At 42.5% G+C, this 14,680-nt stretch overlaps 1 protein-coding gene across 1 annotated transcript; it reads right to left on the reverse strand.

Moving 5' to 3' along the window:
• Nucleotides 1-202: 202 nt before the first annotated feature.
• LOC116691972 (trypsin-3) lies at nt 203-13,784 on the reverse strand. The gene is made up of 5 exons (XM_032519919.1): nt 13,621-13,784; nt 10,416-10,575; nt 8,259-8,400; nt 3,736-4,002; nt 203-2,080 (listed from the first exon to the last, which is right to left on the reverse strand). The coding sequence occupies exons 1-5, from the start codon at nt 13,673-13,675 to the stop codon at nt 1,910-1,912; spliced, it is 795 nt and encodes a 264-aa protein (XP_032375810.1). The 5' UTR covers nt 13,676-13,784; the 3' UTR covers nt 203-1,909.
• Nucleotides 13,785-14,680: the final 896 nt, after the last annotated feature.

The following is a 14,680-nucleotide window of genomic DNA, read 5'->3' on the forward strand; positions in this document are numbered from 1 at the left end:
CTTCTCAACTTCGAATCATTTGCTCAACTCACTCACACTTAAAGGTGCGTTATGTACAGTGCCAGATTTATTACACCACAACTCTATAGGTAAACCACATGAAATTGGCAGTAATCATCGACTTACTAAATAAACTAAAGGACATGCTCAGAAAAGGCAGCTGCACAGACACACACACACACACACACACACACACACACACACCACACTCAGATTGAGAAAAATTCTCTAGGTATTAATGGTCTCATATTGAGCAAAAGTGACTGTAAGGAATAAATCCATCAATTTGTGCATCATTTGTGCCTTTATTCAATATTAATAGAGTTGATCAAAAGCATTTATTCTACCATTTGATGTTTGGTTTTGCAATCCAGTACAACAAACCCACAAACAACGTGGGTGTAAAAAAATGAGCCTATAGTTTTTTTCTCTTTTTGTCATTGGGAAGTAATTCCATAATAACCTTTCAGCTTCTTGTTATTTAAGTGGCTTGAGAAAAAAAACTTCTGTACCTCCTCTTGGCTCTATTTTCAGCCTGTTAGAAAATCTAGGCCGGGACAGCAGACTTAGGCCAATTGCGGGTCATTTCAGAGAGAGCGTTCTATTAGCTGTCATACAAATGCAGATGGTGCAAGCCTGATTCAATGGTGGAAGGTCCTGCAGGAAAAGTTGTTTTTCCATCATTGGCAATAACTGCCTACACCGCCTACATTAAAAAGAGAGTCTGACAATAAACGCAATAAATGTGTGTCAATACCGGCAAAGTAATTCAGAGATGAAAAGAAAATGTCACTAATTGCACAGCCTTCTGCTGACGGCAGCCAAATTCTTACAACCGTGGCTAATTCAAGTTCATGTTCATGTTGCTAGCTACAGCTTTGAATCCCAGTATGTCATCTCAAAGAGCTAAACAGGCACACAAGTTTGCAAAGAAAACAGGACGGTAATTCTCACAGAATTGCCCCTATATAACTGCATCAGGATCACAATTATGATTGAGATGATTGAAATGAATGGCTAATACTCATACAGGTTACTGAATGAAAACGGCCTACCCAAGCTTTATTCAACAATTTCCTGCAGTAAACAATAATTTTCATTATCAGTGAATCAATGATTATTTCCATAATTCATTAATTGGTACGTCAGAAAATAATGAACAATGCCCACCACAATTTTTCTCAAGCCCAACAAAACATCTATAGTAACATTATGTAAGACAAGGTAAATTAGCCGACCCTCATATTTGAGAAGCAGTAACCATCCAATACTTGCTTAGAATAATTGATTATTAAAATAGTTGTTTTTTCCAAATTGTTTCAGTTCCAGTTAAACATGGCAAGCTTCACAAATATGGTGTTTTGCAGGGCTCTTGTATTGGATTGCATTATATTGTACAGCTGTTGCTGTTATTGTGTCGATCGCCTGTGAACAATCATTGAACGCTCATGTGATCTTTGATTTTGTGCAGGATAGTACCAGTTCAATTATGCATGCACTTGTTTATAGCATCTCAAATAGTTCTCCATGAGCACTGAGAAATTGAAGCAGTGATATGGCACCTCGTTCTTGATGTTGTTGAAATGTGGTCAATATGTCCTTTTTTTTTTACTAGAGTTGGTTGCTTGTTTTGCTTTTGGAATACGTTAAACAGTTGAACAACAGATGATAAATAGACGAGCTTGATAACGGTTTCATTCAAACATTTTGAGAGAGAGTGGTAACAATCATCTGTTCTCTCAGCTAGAAAACAAATACTGTAAGTTTAATTCCCAAACTATTATTTTAACACATTGACATATAATTAAATGTGCACAAATGGTAAAAAGAACATATTAAATCAAAGAATTGAAATTAAGAACTTTAAGTCTCCACTGAGTGTTTTTTTTTAAATCTGAAGTAACATCATTTATTCCTTTTTACACTTTCTGTAGTAGCTAAATATGGTGTTGTCTATCCACCTGCGGAACTTGGACACAGCGGTGTAGACTCCAGGAAACTGTGCATCAGCACATCCTCTCCCCCAGGACACCAAACCATAGACCCGGCCCTCACATACTAATGGGCCACCAGAGTCCCCCTGAAACGGCACGAAAGAAAGAAACATCAGGAATATCAATATATTCTTCCAGGCCTCCTAGTGGAGTCAAGTTTTAATTAACAAGAAACTTGAAGGCAGGGTTGGTAATGTTGAGAACCTAGCAAGATTTGAAAGTAGCATCTCTGTCGATAAACGATCTGTGCTGCGACGATATGTTCCACTTTAGCGGTCTGCCGTTATCTTCCACCGGAAAGCTAAAGTTAGTTTAGTTAACAGCTGATTCAGCTAACCGTTAGCTGAGACAGAAAGTAAAAGACCCTCAAACCTGAAAATAATCGTTAAAATATATGACAGCTGTTACGTCAGTTCTACTTTACTTGTGCTCAATTGAAATACAATCACTCAATACTTGTCTTTATTGTTACTGTAAAGTCTTAATTTTGCTGGATTTAGCCTGCTTTTCACACTGTTTAGTTTGAGTAACGTTATTTTAGACTGAATCAAGCTGTCAGCTAGTGGTTAGCCAAAACAGCTGTTGGCTAAACTAACGTTAGCTTTCCGGTGGAGGCTAACAGCAGACCGCTACTTTGGAACAGACTTTCTTTGCAGTGTTGTAAATCATAGACAGTTAAAGAAGTGGACCAACAGATCCCATTGTTCTGGACTGAGACCAGTGAAGGATATTAGAAGCTCTTTCCCGGTGATGGCTAGGCGTTACTGCGCAGCCTCCAACTGAGTTTGACAACGTAGATGTGACGCGGGCAACGTGTCTGAAAGTTGTAAGTCACCTGGTAGCAGTGCCAACAGAAATCCCAATCATTATCAATCAGCAAAGATGGAAAGCGTAGGTATACTGTATGTGAGAAGATAACATAGGCACAGGATAATTATTGCTATCTAAAATGCTAGTTAACATTAGTAATTAAACCTAAACAGCTAATGTAAGTCCAAACTGTCCGTGAGCTTACCTTGTATTACACGGTAATTCCTCTACTGTGCGTCAGTAAGTTCCGTGGTTATGACACAATCGTTAGCCTATTTTTACAAAAACGTCTGCTACGGAGCCATAACAATACAAGGTCGTTGTCATGTTTATTTAGAAATAAACAATGGACAAATAGTCTTTAAACGTTTCCTATGTAAAGTTATTTGCTGTCAAAGTGACGTAAAAATGAATGGCACATAGTAAGGAAAGCTCATTGTGGGACTGGCTCTAGTGGCTGTAATTCTGCACCAAGGCTGAATTTTGGGAAAGAGACTTCAGATACAGTATTAGGAGACCACTAAGGCCTATATAAAAGAGATTTCAGATACAGTATTAGGGGACCACTAAGGTCTATATAAAAGAGAATTCAGATGCAGTATTAGGGGACCACTAAGGTCTATATAAAAGAGACTTCAGATACAGTATTAGGGGACCACTAAGGCCTATATAAAAGAGATTTCAGATACAGTATTAGGGGACCACTAAGGCCTATGTAAAAAGACTTCAGATGCAGCATTAGGGGACCACTAAGGTCTATATAAAAGCACCATGTCATCGGACCTTTAATGTAAAGCAACATCTTACATTGCAGCTGGTTAAGAAAATAACTTCTTGACTATATATTTGAGGGTAAATGCGGTGAAGTAAACGGCAATCTCCAAAAGGCAACAATTCCACACACTGATTAAAACAGCTGAGGTCCTCTTACCCGACAGGCATCCTTTCCACCAGTACTGAAACCAGCGCAGAGCATGTTTTCTGTGATGTCGCCGTTAAAGGACTCACTGCTGTTGCATTTTTCTGTGGAGACGATGGGCAGCGTGACGGTGCGAAGGGTGGAGGGGATCTGGCCTCCACTGGGGCTGGTGTGTCCCCAGCCTGACACTCGACACAATCTGCCCTCCGCGATGGAGGCGCCAGATCGGGGCAGTAGAGCGATTGAGACGTAGGCGTTCAGATACACCGGGGCCCTTAGCTGGAGTAATAGGGGGGGGGGGGACACAGTCTGATCAGCAAACAGACTGAGGTTACATTTACACTACCACATTTTAGTTTACGTTTATGCAACGCATTCTCATAAAAGGGTTTGCACAATATCAAAAATTATTTATGCACACCGATTCCTACGATATCCTACAAATTTAGGTGACTGCCGACTGGTCACGTGACACCGGCTACAGAACTTTGTTGGTTGTAATGGCAGACATTACAGAGAACTAACAAAGAGTGATGCTGAGACGACATTTAAGTTTATGCACCAAAAAGATTTGTTAAATTTAGGAAAAAGATCATAGTTTGGACCCACCCATCGAAAAAACTCTGTGGAATACATACAAATTACTTTTCTTAGCTACATGTACGAACGGTTCATGAGAACAGCCTGGTTACACGGGTGAGGCGTGAGGCGTTTAGAGCCCCTAAAATGGGGAAATTTGGAAACACTGCTGTCCCCAATTTGGTTTGAAAGCTCTGGGGATTCTTTGTAGTCTAGATGGACGTAAGGGCATAAATGGAGACCTTTGGAAACCATGCAAATAATCATGTGATATGCATTGTCAGATGTGTTCATATAGACGGCAATTATTTAACTCGCCCCCCATCCCAACCCACAACAAAACCTCTCTCTTAACCTCTGGGGTATTACAACAATCAAAAAACAAGAAGCATGTGACAGTAGCAGCTCCCCTATATCGTCTTCTTTAACAAACCGGTATTGAGAGAATGCATCTCTATAGAAGTCAGTCTATCCATGGACATACATTGCACCATATTTGGGATCCAAGCACCAATTGTAGGTGCCCCCATTTTCTTCCAGATGAGAGTTATAGTCATTTTTGCCTTTAGTATAGAAAAATCCATCCATCCATCCATCTTCATCCGCTTATCCGGTATCGGGTCACGGGGGCAGCAGCTCCAGTAGGGGACCCCAAACTTCCCTTTCCCGAGCCACATCAACCAGCTCCGACTGGGGGATCCCGAGGCGTTCCCAGGCCAGGTTGGAGATATAATCTCTCCACCTAGTCCTGGGTCTTCCCCGAGGCCTCCTCCCAGCTGGACGTGCCTGGAACACCTCCCTAGGGAGGCCCCCAGGAGGCATCCTTACCAGATGCCCGAACCACCTCAACTGGCTCCTTTCGACGCGAAGGAGCAGCGGCTCTACTCCGAGCTCCTCTCGGATGACTGAGCTTCTCACCTTATCTCTTAGGGAGACGCCAGCCACCCTCCTGAGGAAACCCATTTTGGCCGCTTGTACCCTGGATCTCGTTCTTTTGGTCATGACCCAGCCTTCATGACCATAGGTGAGGGTAGGAACAAAAATTGCCCGGTAGATCGAGAGCTTTGCTTTCTGGCTCAGCTCTCTTTTTGTCACAACGGTGCGATAAACGGAATGTAATACCACACCGGCTGCTCCGATTCTCCGACCAATCTCACGCTCCATGGTCCCCTCACTCGCGAACAAGACCCCAAGGTACTTAAACTCCTTCACTTGGGGTAAGGACTCACTCCCTACCCGGAGAAAGCACTCCATCGGTTTCCTGCTGAGAACCATGACCTCAGATTTAGAGGTGCTGATACTCATCCCAGCCGCTTCACACTCGGCTGCGAACCGATCCAGTGAGTGCTGAAGGTCACAGACCGATGATGCCATCAGGACCACATCATCTGCAAAAAGCAGCGATGAGATCCCGAGCCCACCGAACTGCAACCCCTCCCCGCCCCGACTACGCCTCGATATCCTGTCCATATATATTACAAACAGGATTGGTGACAAAGCGCAGCCCTGGCGGAGGCCAACCCTCACCTGGAACGAGTCCGACTTACTGCCGAGAACCCGGACACAGCTCTCGCTTTGGTCATACAGAGATTGGATGGCCCTGAGAAGGGACCCCCTCACCCCATACTCCCGCAGCACCTCCCACAATTTCTCCCGGGGGACCCGGTCATACGCCTTCTCCAGATCCACAAAACACATGTAGGCTGGTTGGGCATACTCCCAGGCCCCCTCCAAGATCCTTGCGAGAGTAAAGATCTGATCCGTTGTTCCACGACCAGGACGGAATCCGCATTGTTCCTCTTCAATCCGAGATTCGACAATCGGCCGAACCCTCCTTTCCAGCACCTTGGAGTAGACTTTACCAGGGAGGCTGAGAAGTGTGATACCCCTGTAATTGGCACACACCCTCTGGTCCCCCTTTTTGAAGAGGGGAACCACCACCCTGGTCTGCCACTCCTTAGGCACCGTCCCAGACTTCCACGCAATGTTGAAGAGGCGTGTCAACCAAGACAGCCCCTCCACACCCAGAGCCTTCAGCATTTCTGGACGGATCTCATCAATTCCTGGGGCTTTGCCGCTGTGGAGTTGTTTGACTACCTTAGCGACTTCCACCAGGGAAATTGACGACAATCCCCCATCATCCTCCAGCTCCACCTCTACCACAGAGGGCGTGTCAGCTGGATTTAGGAGTTCCTCAAAGTGCTCCTTCCACCGCCCTATTACCTCCTCAGTTGAGGTCAACAACGTCCCATCCTTACTGTATACAGCTTGGATGATTCCTCGCTTCCCCCTCCTGAGGTGGCGCACGGTTTTCCAGAAGCACCTTGGTGCCGACCGAAAGTCCTTCTCCATATCTTCTCCGACTTTCTCCCACACCCGCTGCTTTGCCTCTGTCACGGCAGAGGCTGCAGCCCTTCGGGCCCATCGGTACCCTGCAACTGCCTCCGGAGTCCTCCGAGACAACATATCCCGGAAAGACTCCTTCTTCAGTCGGACGGCTTCCCTGACCACCGGTGTCCACCAGGGTGTTCGTGGGTTACCGCCCCTTGAGGCACCTAAAACCCTAAGACCACAGCTCGCCGCCGCAGCTTTAGCAATGGAAACTTTGAACATTGTCCACTCAGGTTCAATGCCCCCAGCCTCCACAGGGATGTCCGAAAAGCTCCTCCTGAGGTGTGAGTTGAAAGTCCATCGGACAGGGGCCTCCTCCAGACGTTCCCAGTTTACCCGCACTACCCGTTTGGGCTTACCAGGTCTGTCCAGAGTCTTCCCCCACCCCCTGACCCAACTCACCACCAGATGGTGATCAGTTGACAGCTCTGCCCCTCTCTTCACCCGAGTGTCAAAAACATACGGCCTCAGATCAGATGAAACAATTATAAAATCAATCATTGACCTTTGGCCTAGGGTGCTCTGGTACCAAGTACACTTATGAGCATCCCTATGTTCGAACATGGTGTTTGTGATGGACAATCCATGACTAGCACAGAAGTCAAACAACAGACAACCACTCTGGTTTAGATCAGGGAGGCCGTTCCTCCCAATCACGCCTCTCCAAGTATCTCCATCATTGCCCACGTGTGCATTGAAGTCCCCCAGCAGAACTATGGAGTCCCCTACTGGAGCCCTATACAGGACTCCATTCAAGGTGTCCAAGAAGGCCGAATACTCCGAACTCTTGTTTGGTGCATATGCACAAACAACAGTCAGAGTTTTCCTCCCCATCACCCGCAGGCGTAGGGAGGCGACCCTCTCGTCCACCGGGGTAAATTCCAACGCAGCGGCACTCAGCCGGGGACTTTTGAGTATCCCCACACCCGCCCGGCGCCTCACACCATGGGCAACTCCGGAGTAGGACAGAGTCCAACCCCTATCCAGGAGTACGGTTCCAGAACCGAGATTGTGCGTAGAAGTAAGCCCCACCAGATCTAACCGGTAGCGCTCCACCTCTCGCACAAGTTCCGGCTCCTTCCCCCACAGAGAGGTGACATTGTCTGGCCCCTCCCCTGAGACCTCTTTGCCATGGGAGACCCTACCAGGAGCAAAAAGCTCCAGACAACACAGCCCTCAGGTTCATAGGGACACACACACCTCTCCACCACGATAAGGTGATGGTTCCCGGAGAGGTATAGAAAAATCAATACATTCATATTCAAGCCTGTATAGCAAAATCAATACATTTATATTCAAACCTGTTGGGTACAGGTGCAGCAAAATCATCTTCTTTCAAGTGGAATGTTCACAGACAAGATGGACATAGTTCCACTGATCCCCTCCTCCCTCCAGAATGGCCCAATTGTCCCAGTCCCAGAAAGATTGCCCAAATGCTCCCCTGACAGAGACTGTTTTTGTGTCAAAAATCCTCTTAAAAATGAAAACATAGTGTAGATGTAGCCTGAGAGTAGGCTGACGGAGTAAAACTGATGAAAAATAGACCAATAGTTTGCATAGTGTACCTTAATAAGCATAATGTCATTGTTGTTGGTGGCGTAGTTGTACTCCAGATGGGGAACCAAAAGTTCAGGCAGGATTTCTTGCTCTGTTCCCTCATAGATGGTCAGAGAGTAGTCTCCTGCTATGATCATCATTTTCTCTACCCTGCAGAGATAAAAAGCAAATTAAAGTCACCATGTTGTAATGCAAAGATAGTATGTTAGCTGAAATGGTTCTTGTTGATATTAATGGAATGGTTCAATATTTTGGGATTTGTCTGTCCGACACTACAGCCAGCAACCTGTTAGCTCTCACAAATCACATTGACATTTGTAACTATGCCATTAGCTAAAAATACAGAGCCTTTCTCAACAATATGTTGTGTTGCTTGCTTCACATGTTTAGACAAGGATGTCAGTTTTTTGAAAAATTATCTAATATTGTTGGTTATTCAATATTTATGTTTTGAGCGACTCTTAATAGACACCATTTTAGATTGTTTAGACTGTTAGTTTGATCTCTTGTTTAAGGGAAATGTACATGTGTGTATGTTTGCGGTTGTACACATACATATACTATATATGTACAGTATGTGGGCGCATATGATTTAACATATATTCTTGTAATGGAATGTCTGTGATATAATGGGTATTGTGTGTCTAGTGTAAACCCCGGGAAGAGTGGCTGACTGCTACTCTGTCAGATTGTTTTGCCAGACCCTATCAGAAAATGTTAGTTCATTAGTGAGTTCAGGGCTCAGACAATGAGGATTCACTAATTACTACACTAATTAAATGTAATTAGTGAATGCACTTGTCTGTGGGTGGGGCTTCATGGGTGTGGTAATGTGGGCAGGTGTGGCTACAGTGCCAGGGCTAAAATTTTGTCCCAGTCTGCCCCTGCCCACCTGTTCCTGAGCCCTTGTGTCACCTGTCACTTGTTTCACCCTGATTACCTTTATTAGTATTTGTCTCTGTGTTGTCTTTGTCTGTTGTCAGATAATTGTGTGTATGTCTACCCCTTTTGTCTGTGTTCAAGTTTTTTTGTGATTCCTGGTCTTTTGGGTTCTTCTTTTGGAACTATTTTGCCTACTGTTTTCAAGACTCTTTTTGTTGTATCGCTCATTATTTTATTAAATCCTCAAGCTCACCACTGCCCTGCTGTCTCTGTATTTCTGGGCCCGCTATTTCCCTAAACGTAACACACAGAGGAAGAAATGGGGAATGAGAGATTGCACTGAGCTACAGAAGCTAGTAGACCAGAGTCTAGTCTGGACATGAAGTCAGGACTTGGTCTGTCTGTGCAACTTTGTCCAGAACAAATCAAACCCATGTATATGCAAAAATGGCAAAGCATGGTCCAAGCACTGAGTTACAAGCAGAGCAGATGAGATAATTAACATTTCCTCATTATGTTGATAAAAAGGTAATCTTGGCAATATTACGTTTAAATAGAAACATATTTGCTGTTGCAAACTATTAATATAAAAGTAATTTATAAAAGAAAGAGCTATATATATATATATATATATATATATATATATATATATATTACTGTATATATATATAAATGCATATATACTGTAAATATGTGTATATATTTGTATTTCTATATTAATCACAGTCAATAACAGTGGCTTAGTTCTACAGTAAGAGTTGTTGAGGACTAAATCTGTTTGCTGACTGATAGGGAAGTGGGCAATACTCACATTTGGGTACTGACAATACAGTTTGCAGATGTAGGACTGTTAATATGACCATAGAGTCTGAATTAAACACCAAACATTGTGTAAAATGATTGCTTCCTTACGAGCCAAAGTGTTTTTAATTTATATGAAAGTGTGTTGTCACTTGAGGCCATCATATGCTTGATTCAGATTCCCAAACCACAGAGCTCCATTGTTACTGCCGTTCTTGTATCACTTTCATGTGCTTTCTCTTGAGAACTGACATAACTTACTACCTGATATGGCTCCAGATGACTGGATCTTTTAACCCAATCCTGCATGCACAAATTAACAAAAGTTGAGGTCATGCCTCTTATTGTTGTGTTCAACTTCTTTACAAAAAGCTAAATCAGGACACAAAGGAATACAGCAACTGTGACCAGGGTTTGTTTTAGAACTTTATTATCCTGAGCTTATATATAAGTAAATGAAAAGAAGAAAAGAAATAGCTCACCCAATGTTACAGTGTGCTGCTGTGATTACCCAGTACTTATTTATCAAGGAGCCCCCACATAAGTGCTGACGCTGGGTTGTCTGTATGGACACGATGTATTTGATTGAATGTGGAACTGGTGCATATCCTCCGACAATACGTGCCTGTGCCGGCTCTTGACCTGCGACACACACAGAGGTAAATAAAGAGTAGTTTAGATTGGATTTGGAGAGAGAAACAGCCCTAAGGAGCTAACACAGGTGTAATGTTATTAATGCAGCTGCAGCATGAGCAAGAAGAGTACAAGTCATAAAGGAAACAACAGCTGACTTCAGTGCACAGACACACTGCTTTCATATGGATCAATGATCTCATTGCCGAGGTTCAATGGTTCACAGTGAGGATGAGTCTGACCACCATTACAGTATCCATCTGATATAAACACAGTAGTGCAGTTGTGTAAAGTAACGTAAGTACATTTACTTACTTGTGTGTGTGTGTTTAGGTACAAGTTTGAGGTACTTTTACTTTAATTAAGTATTTTGTTTTCTGCTACTTTATACTTTTACATCACTTCAATTCAGAGGGAAATATTGCAGGTATATAGATTAAAATTGTACATTGTACAAAATGTATTGTGACTTTATAAAAAATGATGCACTCTCAAAGAATAAAGAATCCAATATTTACCACTGCCGATGTGGAAAAATCAATAATATGTATAATTGTCACATCCACAAGGGCTGAAATTTTCATGTGGCCTCATTTGAAAGTTTAATGAGTGTGGTAGGGATGGTTATATTTGCATAATTTATTAATATTTTGTTTGCTGACATTAGATAGTAACACAGCAAAGACATATTTAGCAGTACGAAAATTTGTTTTGTTCGGGTGTTCACGAACGTTAATTTACATTAGCTTATCTGTGTTGCCAGATCTCGTGAGAGTTTGGTCCTTAGACAGAAACAGGTCTTAAACAGATTACATTTTCTCTGGATGTGTCCGTCTGGAGAAAGAAAAATTACTCCAATATTTGCTTTGGTGTCTTTTGGGCAAAGGAATCGGTCATAATCTTTGTTCATGTTCACTTTTCCCTTTGGAACCAATATACTAAAGACCTGCTGCTAGTCTCCTAAAGAGGCGAGGGAGAGGTAAAGACCATGTGACATGTACAGGAACTTAGTCTGAGCTGGGCCATCTCTGTTCTAAAACATCTCTGCCAAGGCTTTAACAGTGGCCAGTCAAATTTTAAATCAATTCTAAAGTGGACAGGGAGCCAGTGAAGTGAAGCTACTAGGACTGTTGTGATGTGACGGTGTCTGTTAAAACCGTTGAGAAGCCTGGCTGCTGAGATCTGGAGGCAGTAGAGAGTAATAATAATAATATAGTTATATTGTATTACTTTTTGGACATTTGTAGGCCTTTATTGACAGGACAGCTGAAGAAATGAAAGGGGAGAGAGAGGGGGGATGACCTGCAGCAAAGAGCCGGAAGTCAGAGTCAAGTCGGAGTCTGGGCCCACTGAGGAGTGAACCTCTATATGTGGGCACCCGCTCTACCAACTGAGCTATCTGGGCGCCCAATATTTGATTACTTTTAGACCAAGGAAAAGCATTACCTCATAAGAACTCTATTCCTGGCAGGCTTTCACACAACAGACTTTAACATTGGGAAATAAAATTTTCCAAATTGTTAACAGAATAAATAAAATATGAAGGATCCAAACTTTTTTTTTTTAGATTATTTTTTGGGCATTTTTAAGCCTTTAATCTGACAGGACAGATGAAGATACGAAAGGGGAGAGAGAGGGGGAGAGACATGCAGCAAAGGGCCGCAGGCTGGATTCGAACCCGGGCCGGCTGCGTCGAGGAGTAAACCTCTATACATGGGCACCCGCTCTACCAACTGAGCTATCTGGGTGCCCAGAAGGATCCAAACTTTAACGTCTTGGGGGGACTTTGGGGCACTTGGGGGTCTTGACCTCAGTGTTTCTAGAATCCCTGCCCTGAGAGTTAATACACTGTAAACGTTTAAAACGTTCCGCCTAAAACTCAATTGTCCGTCACAGCGACTGAGAGCCATTGTTGTCCTCAATATTGACCCCAGGCTATACTTAGCAGCAGTCGTGTTAGTCAAGAGCAAAATGGTAACTCTATACAACATACTGCACATGGCATGGATTGTGTTTGTGTGGGAAAAACACACACACACAGACACACATACAGTACATTAGAAAGGTATTATGTAAGGACCTTGAAACTGCAGCTTGAACAATGTGTCTCCTATTGTGTGTAATGTGGGCTCAAACTGATAGTTACTGCCCACACTGCTGGACTGTGCATTGTAGCAAGTTAAATATATGCTATTCACTGTCTACTGCTAATGTAGTTAGCTGGCATTCATACACATGCATTTTCATATTCTCACAAGCTAAGATTTGTAAGTGTAAGTGTATCAGTCTCCAGCATTGTCCGTTATAGAACGGTATTGTTCAGTCCCAGATGCTAGACCCTTTCAATAGTCTCCTTTCACATTTTATCTTTGCAATATAATTTTCCAGGCACAAAGGGGGTGTTGGCCATTAGTTATTTGCCTTCATCTGATCTTTCTGAGGGGTCAAATTCTTTAGGTGAATAAAAGTGGTGGTCAAATAGCTCTTTTTCTCAAAAAATATATTTTTGATGCACCAAGTAACAATGCACAAGTTCGCTAATTAGTTTTAAATGAAACCTTAAAAAATTCACAAGATCAGCAAATTCCGCAACCAGGCGTATTAACAGTATTTAGGACTGGACATTTTAATTCTGAAAACGTTCTCACCTTTTTTTCCTGCCCTTCTCCTATTACTCTGCTATAATTTATGATTTATTTAAAGCAGTGAGAAGCTCAGTCATGCCCAGATGAAAATGGCTCTGAGTTACACTTTCTTGTAAAAAGTCTGTCTCAAGGGAGCATCAGGACTACAAGTGCCACAGTTGCTGTCTTGATGCTAAAAGACAACTTTTAAAACATTGATAGAAGGGATGTTAATAACATATCAGATACATGTTCAGCCCATATAAATGCACACTCAATTTATGAACCCCAAACTGTCAGTGTTTAATTTTACACAACATTAGACAGTACATCCCAACTTCCCTGTCAGCATCACTCAGAAGCTTAACTTCACTTAAAAACCTTTCATACATAAATGAACTGTAAATTCAAGATAAAGAAGCGTACTTACATTTTACAGCCAGGACTTCAAACAGTATACAAAGAAATAGAAATGGCAGGTCCATAGTGAGACAATGGGAAGAGCAGTGTGAGTGAGGTTGCGTGCTAGTCGTCTAATCTCAACGGGAGGGCATTGCACCTGCACTCTCAGGTTTCTTATAGTTCTTATTTCCGTCGCCATGGTCACCTCCTTGTCCTGGACCAATATATAATTAAAGCTTACAGAGCACAGCCCATTTTATCACCTCTTCCTTGACCTACTCGGACTGTAAAATAATCAGACAGTTTACTGAAGTCCCATTTACTGTCACACAAAAGGCAAAGCATGCACTCACCGGCTACTTGATTAGGTACACCTGTACAATGTAATGCTAACCAATGCAACAGCTCTGCCATAAATTCTACTTTTACAAAGCTTTTCATTTTCCAGTTTTTTGTTGTCACTGTTAGAGACGTAATAATTCTACCTCATGTTAATGTTTGAGGTTGTATTGTTTGCATTATATTGGAAGATGTTTCTAATAATCTGTCCCTCTCATGTATCCAAATAGCGTGGACAAAATATATGAAACACCCCTCAATATAATGCAGTCCGGTTGAACACCACTGCAAACTACAACCTCAATAATAAACATGTGGTTAAATGACTACCTCTCAACCTCTCTGACAGTGACAATCAAAACTGAACATTTTTTTCAAGGTAGAATCTAAGGCAGAGCTGTTGTGATGGATCCCATTAGGTTGTACAAGTGTACCTAATGAAGTGGCCAGTGTACAGTCTTGTAAAGGGTACTTGAACGCAATTCTTAATACTTGAGTAAAAGAAGCCTACCTTAAAGTGCTTTACCTTAAAAACGTATGATTATGAACTTCAGGCTTAATATTCAGGATTTCCACATCTTCTTAAACATCAAATTCAAAGTCTCACATCAACAAAGAGAAAAGAATTTTTCGTGTGAGCACGGATTGGCCACACCCGCTTTTTTGCGGTCTAAGAAATTTCTTCAGATTTTATTTTGTAGTAACGAGTAACAAAGATGCTTAGGGGAAATGTATTGGAGTAAAAGTAA

Source organism: Etheostoma spectabile, chromosome 7 (assembly GCF_008692095.1).
Source record: "Etheostoma spectabile isolate EspeVRDwgs_2016 chromosome 7, UIUC_Espe_1.0, whole genome shotgun sequence".
NCBI classification, from domain to species: domain Eukaryota; kingdom Metazoa; phylum Chordata; class Actinopteri; order Perciformes; family Percidae; genus Etheostoma; species Etheostoma spectabile.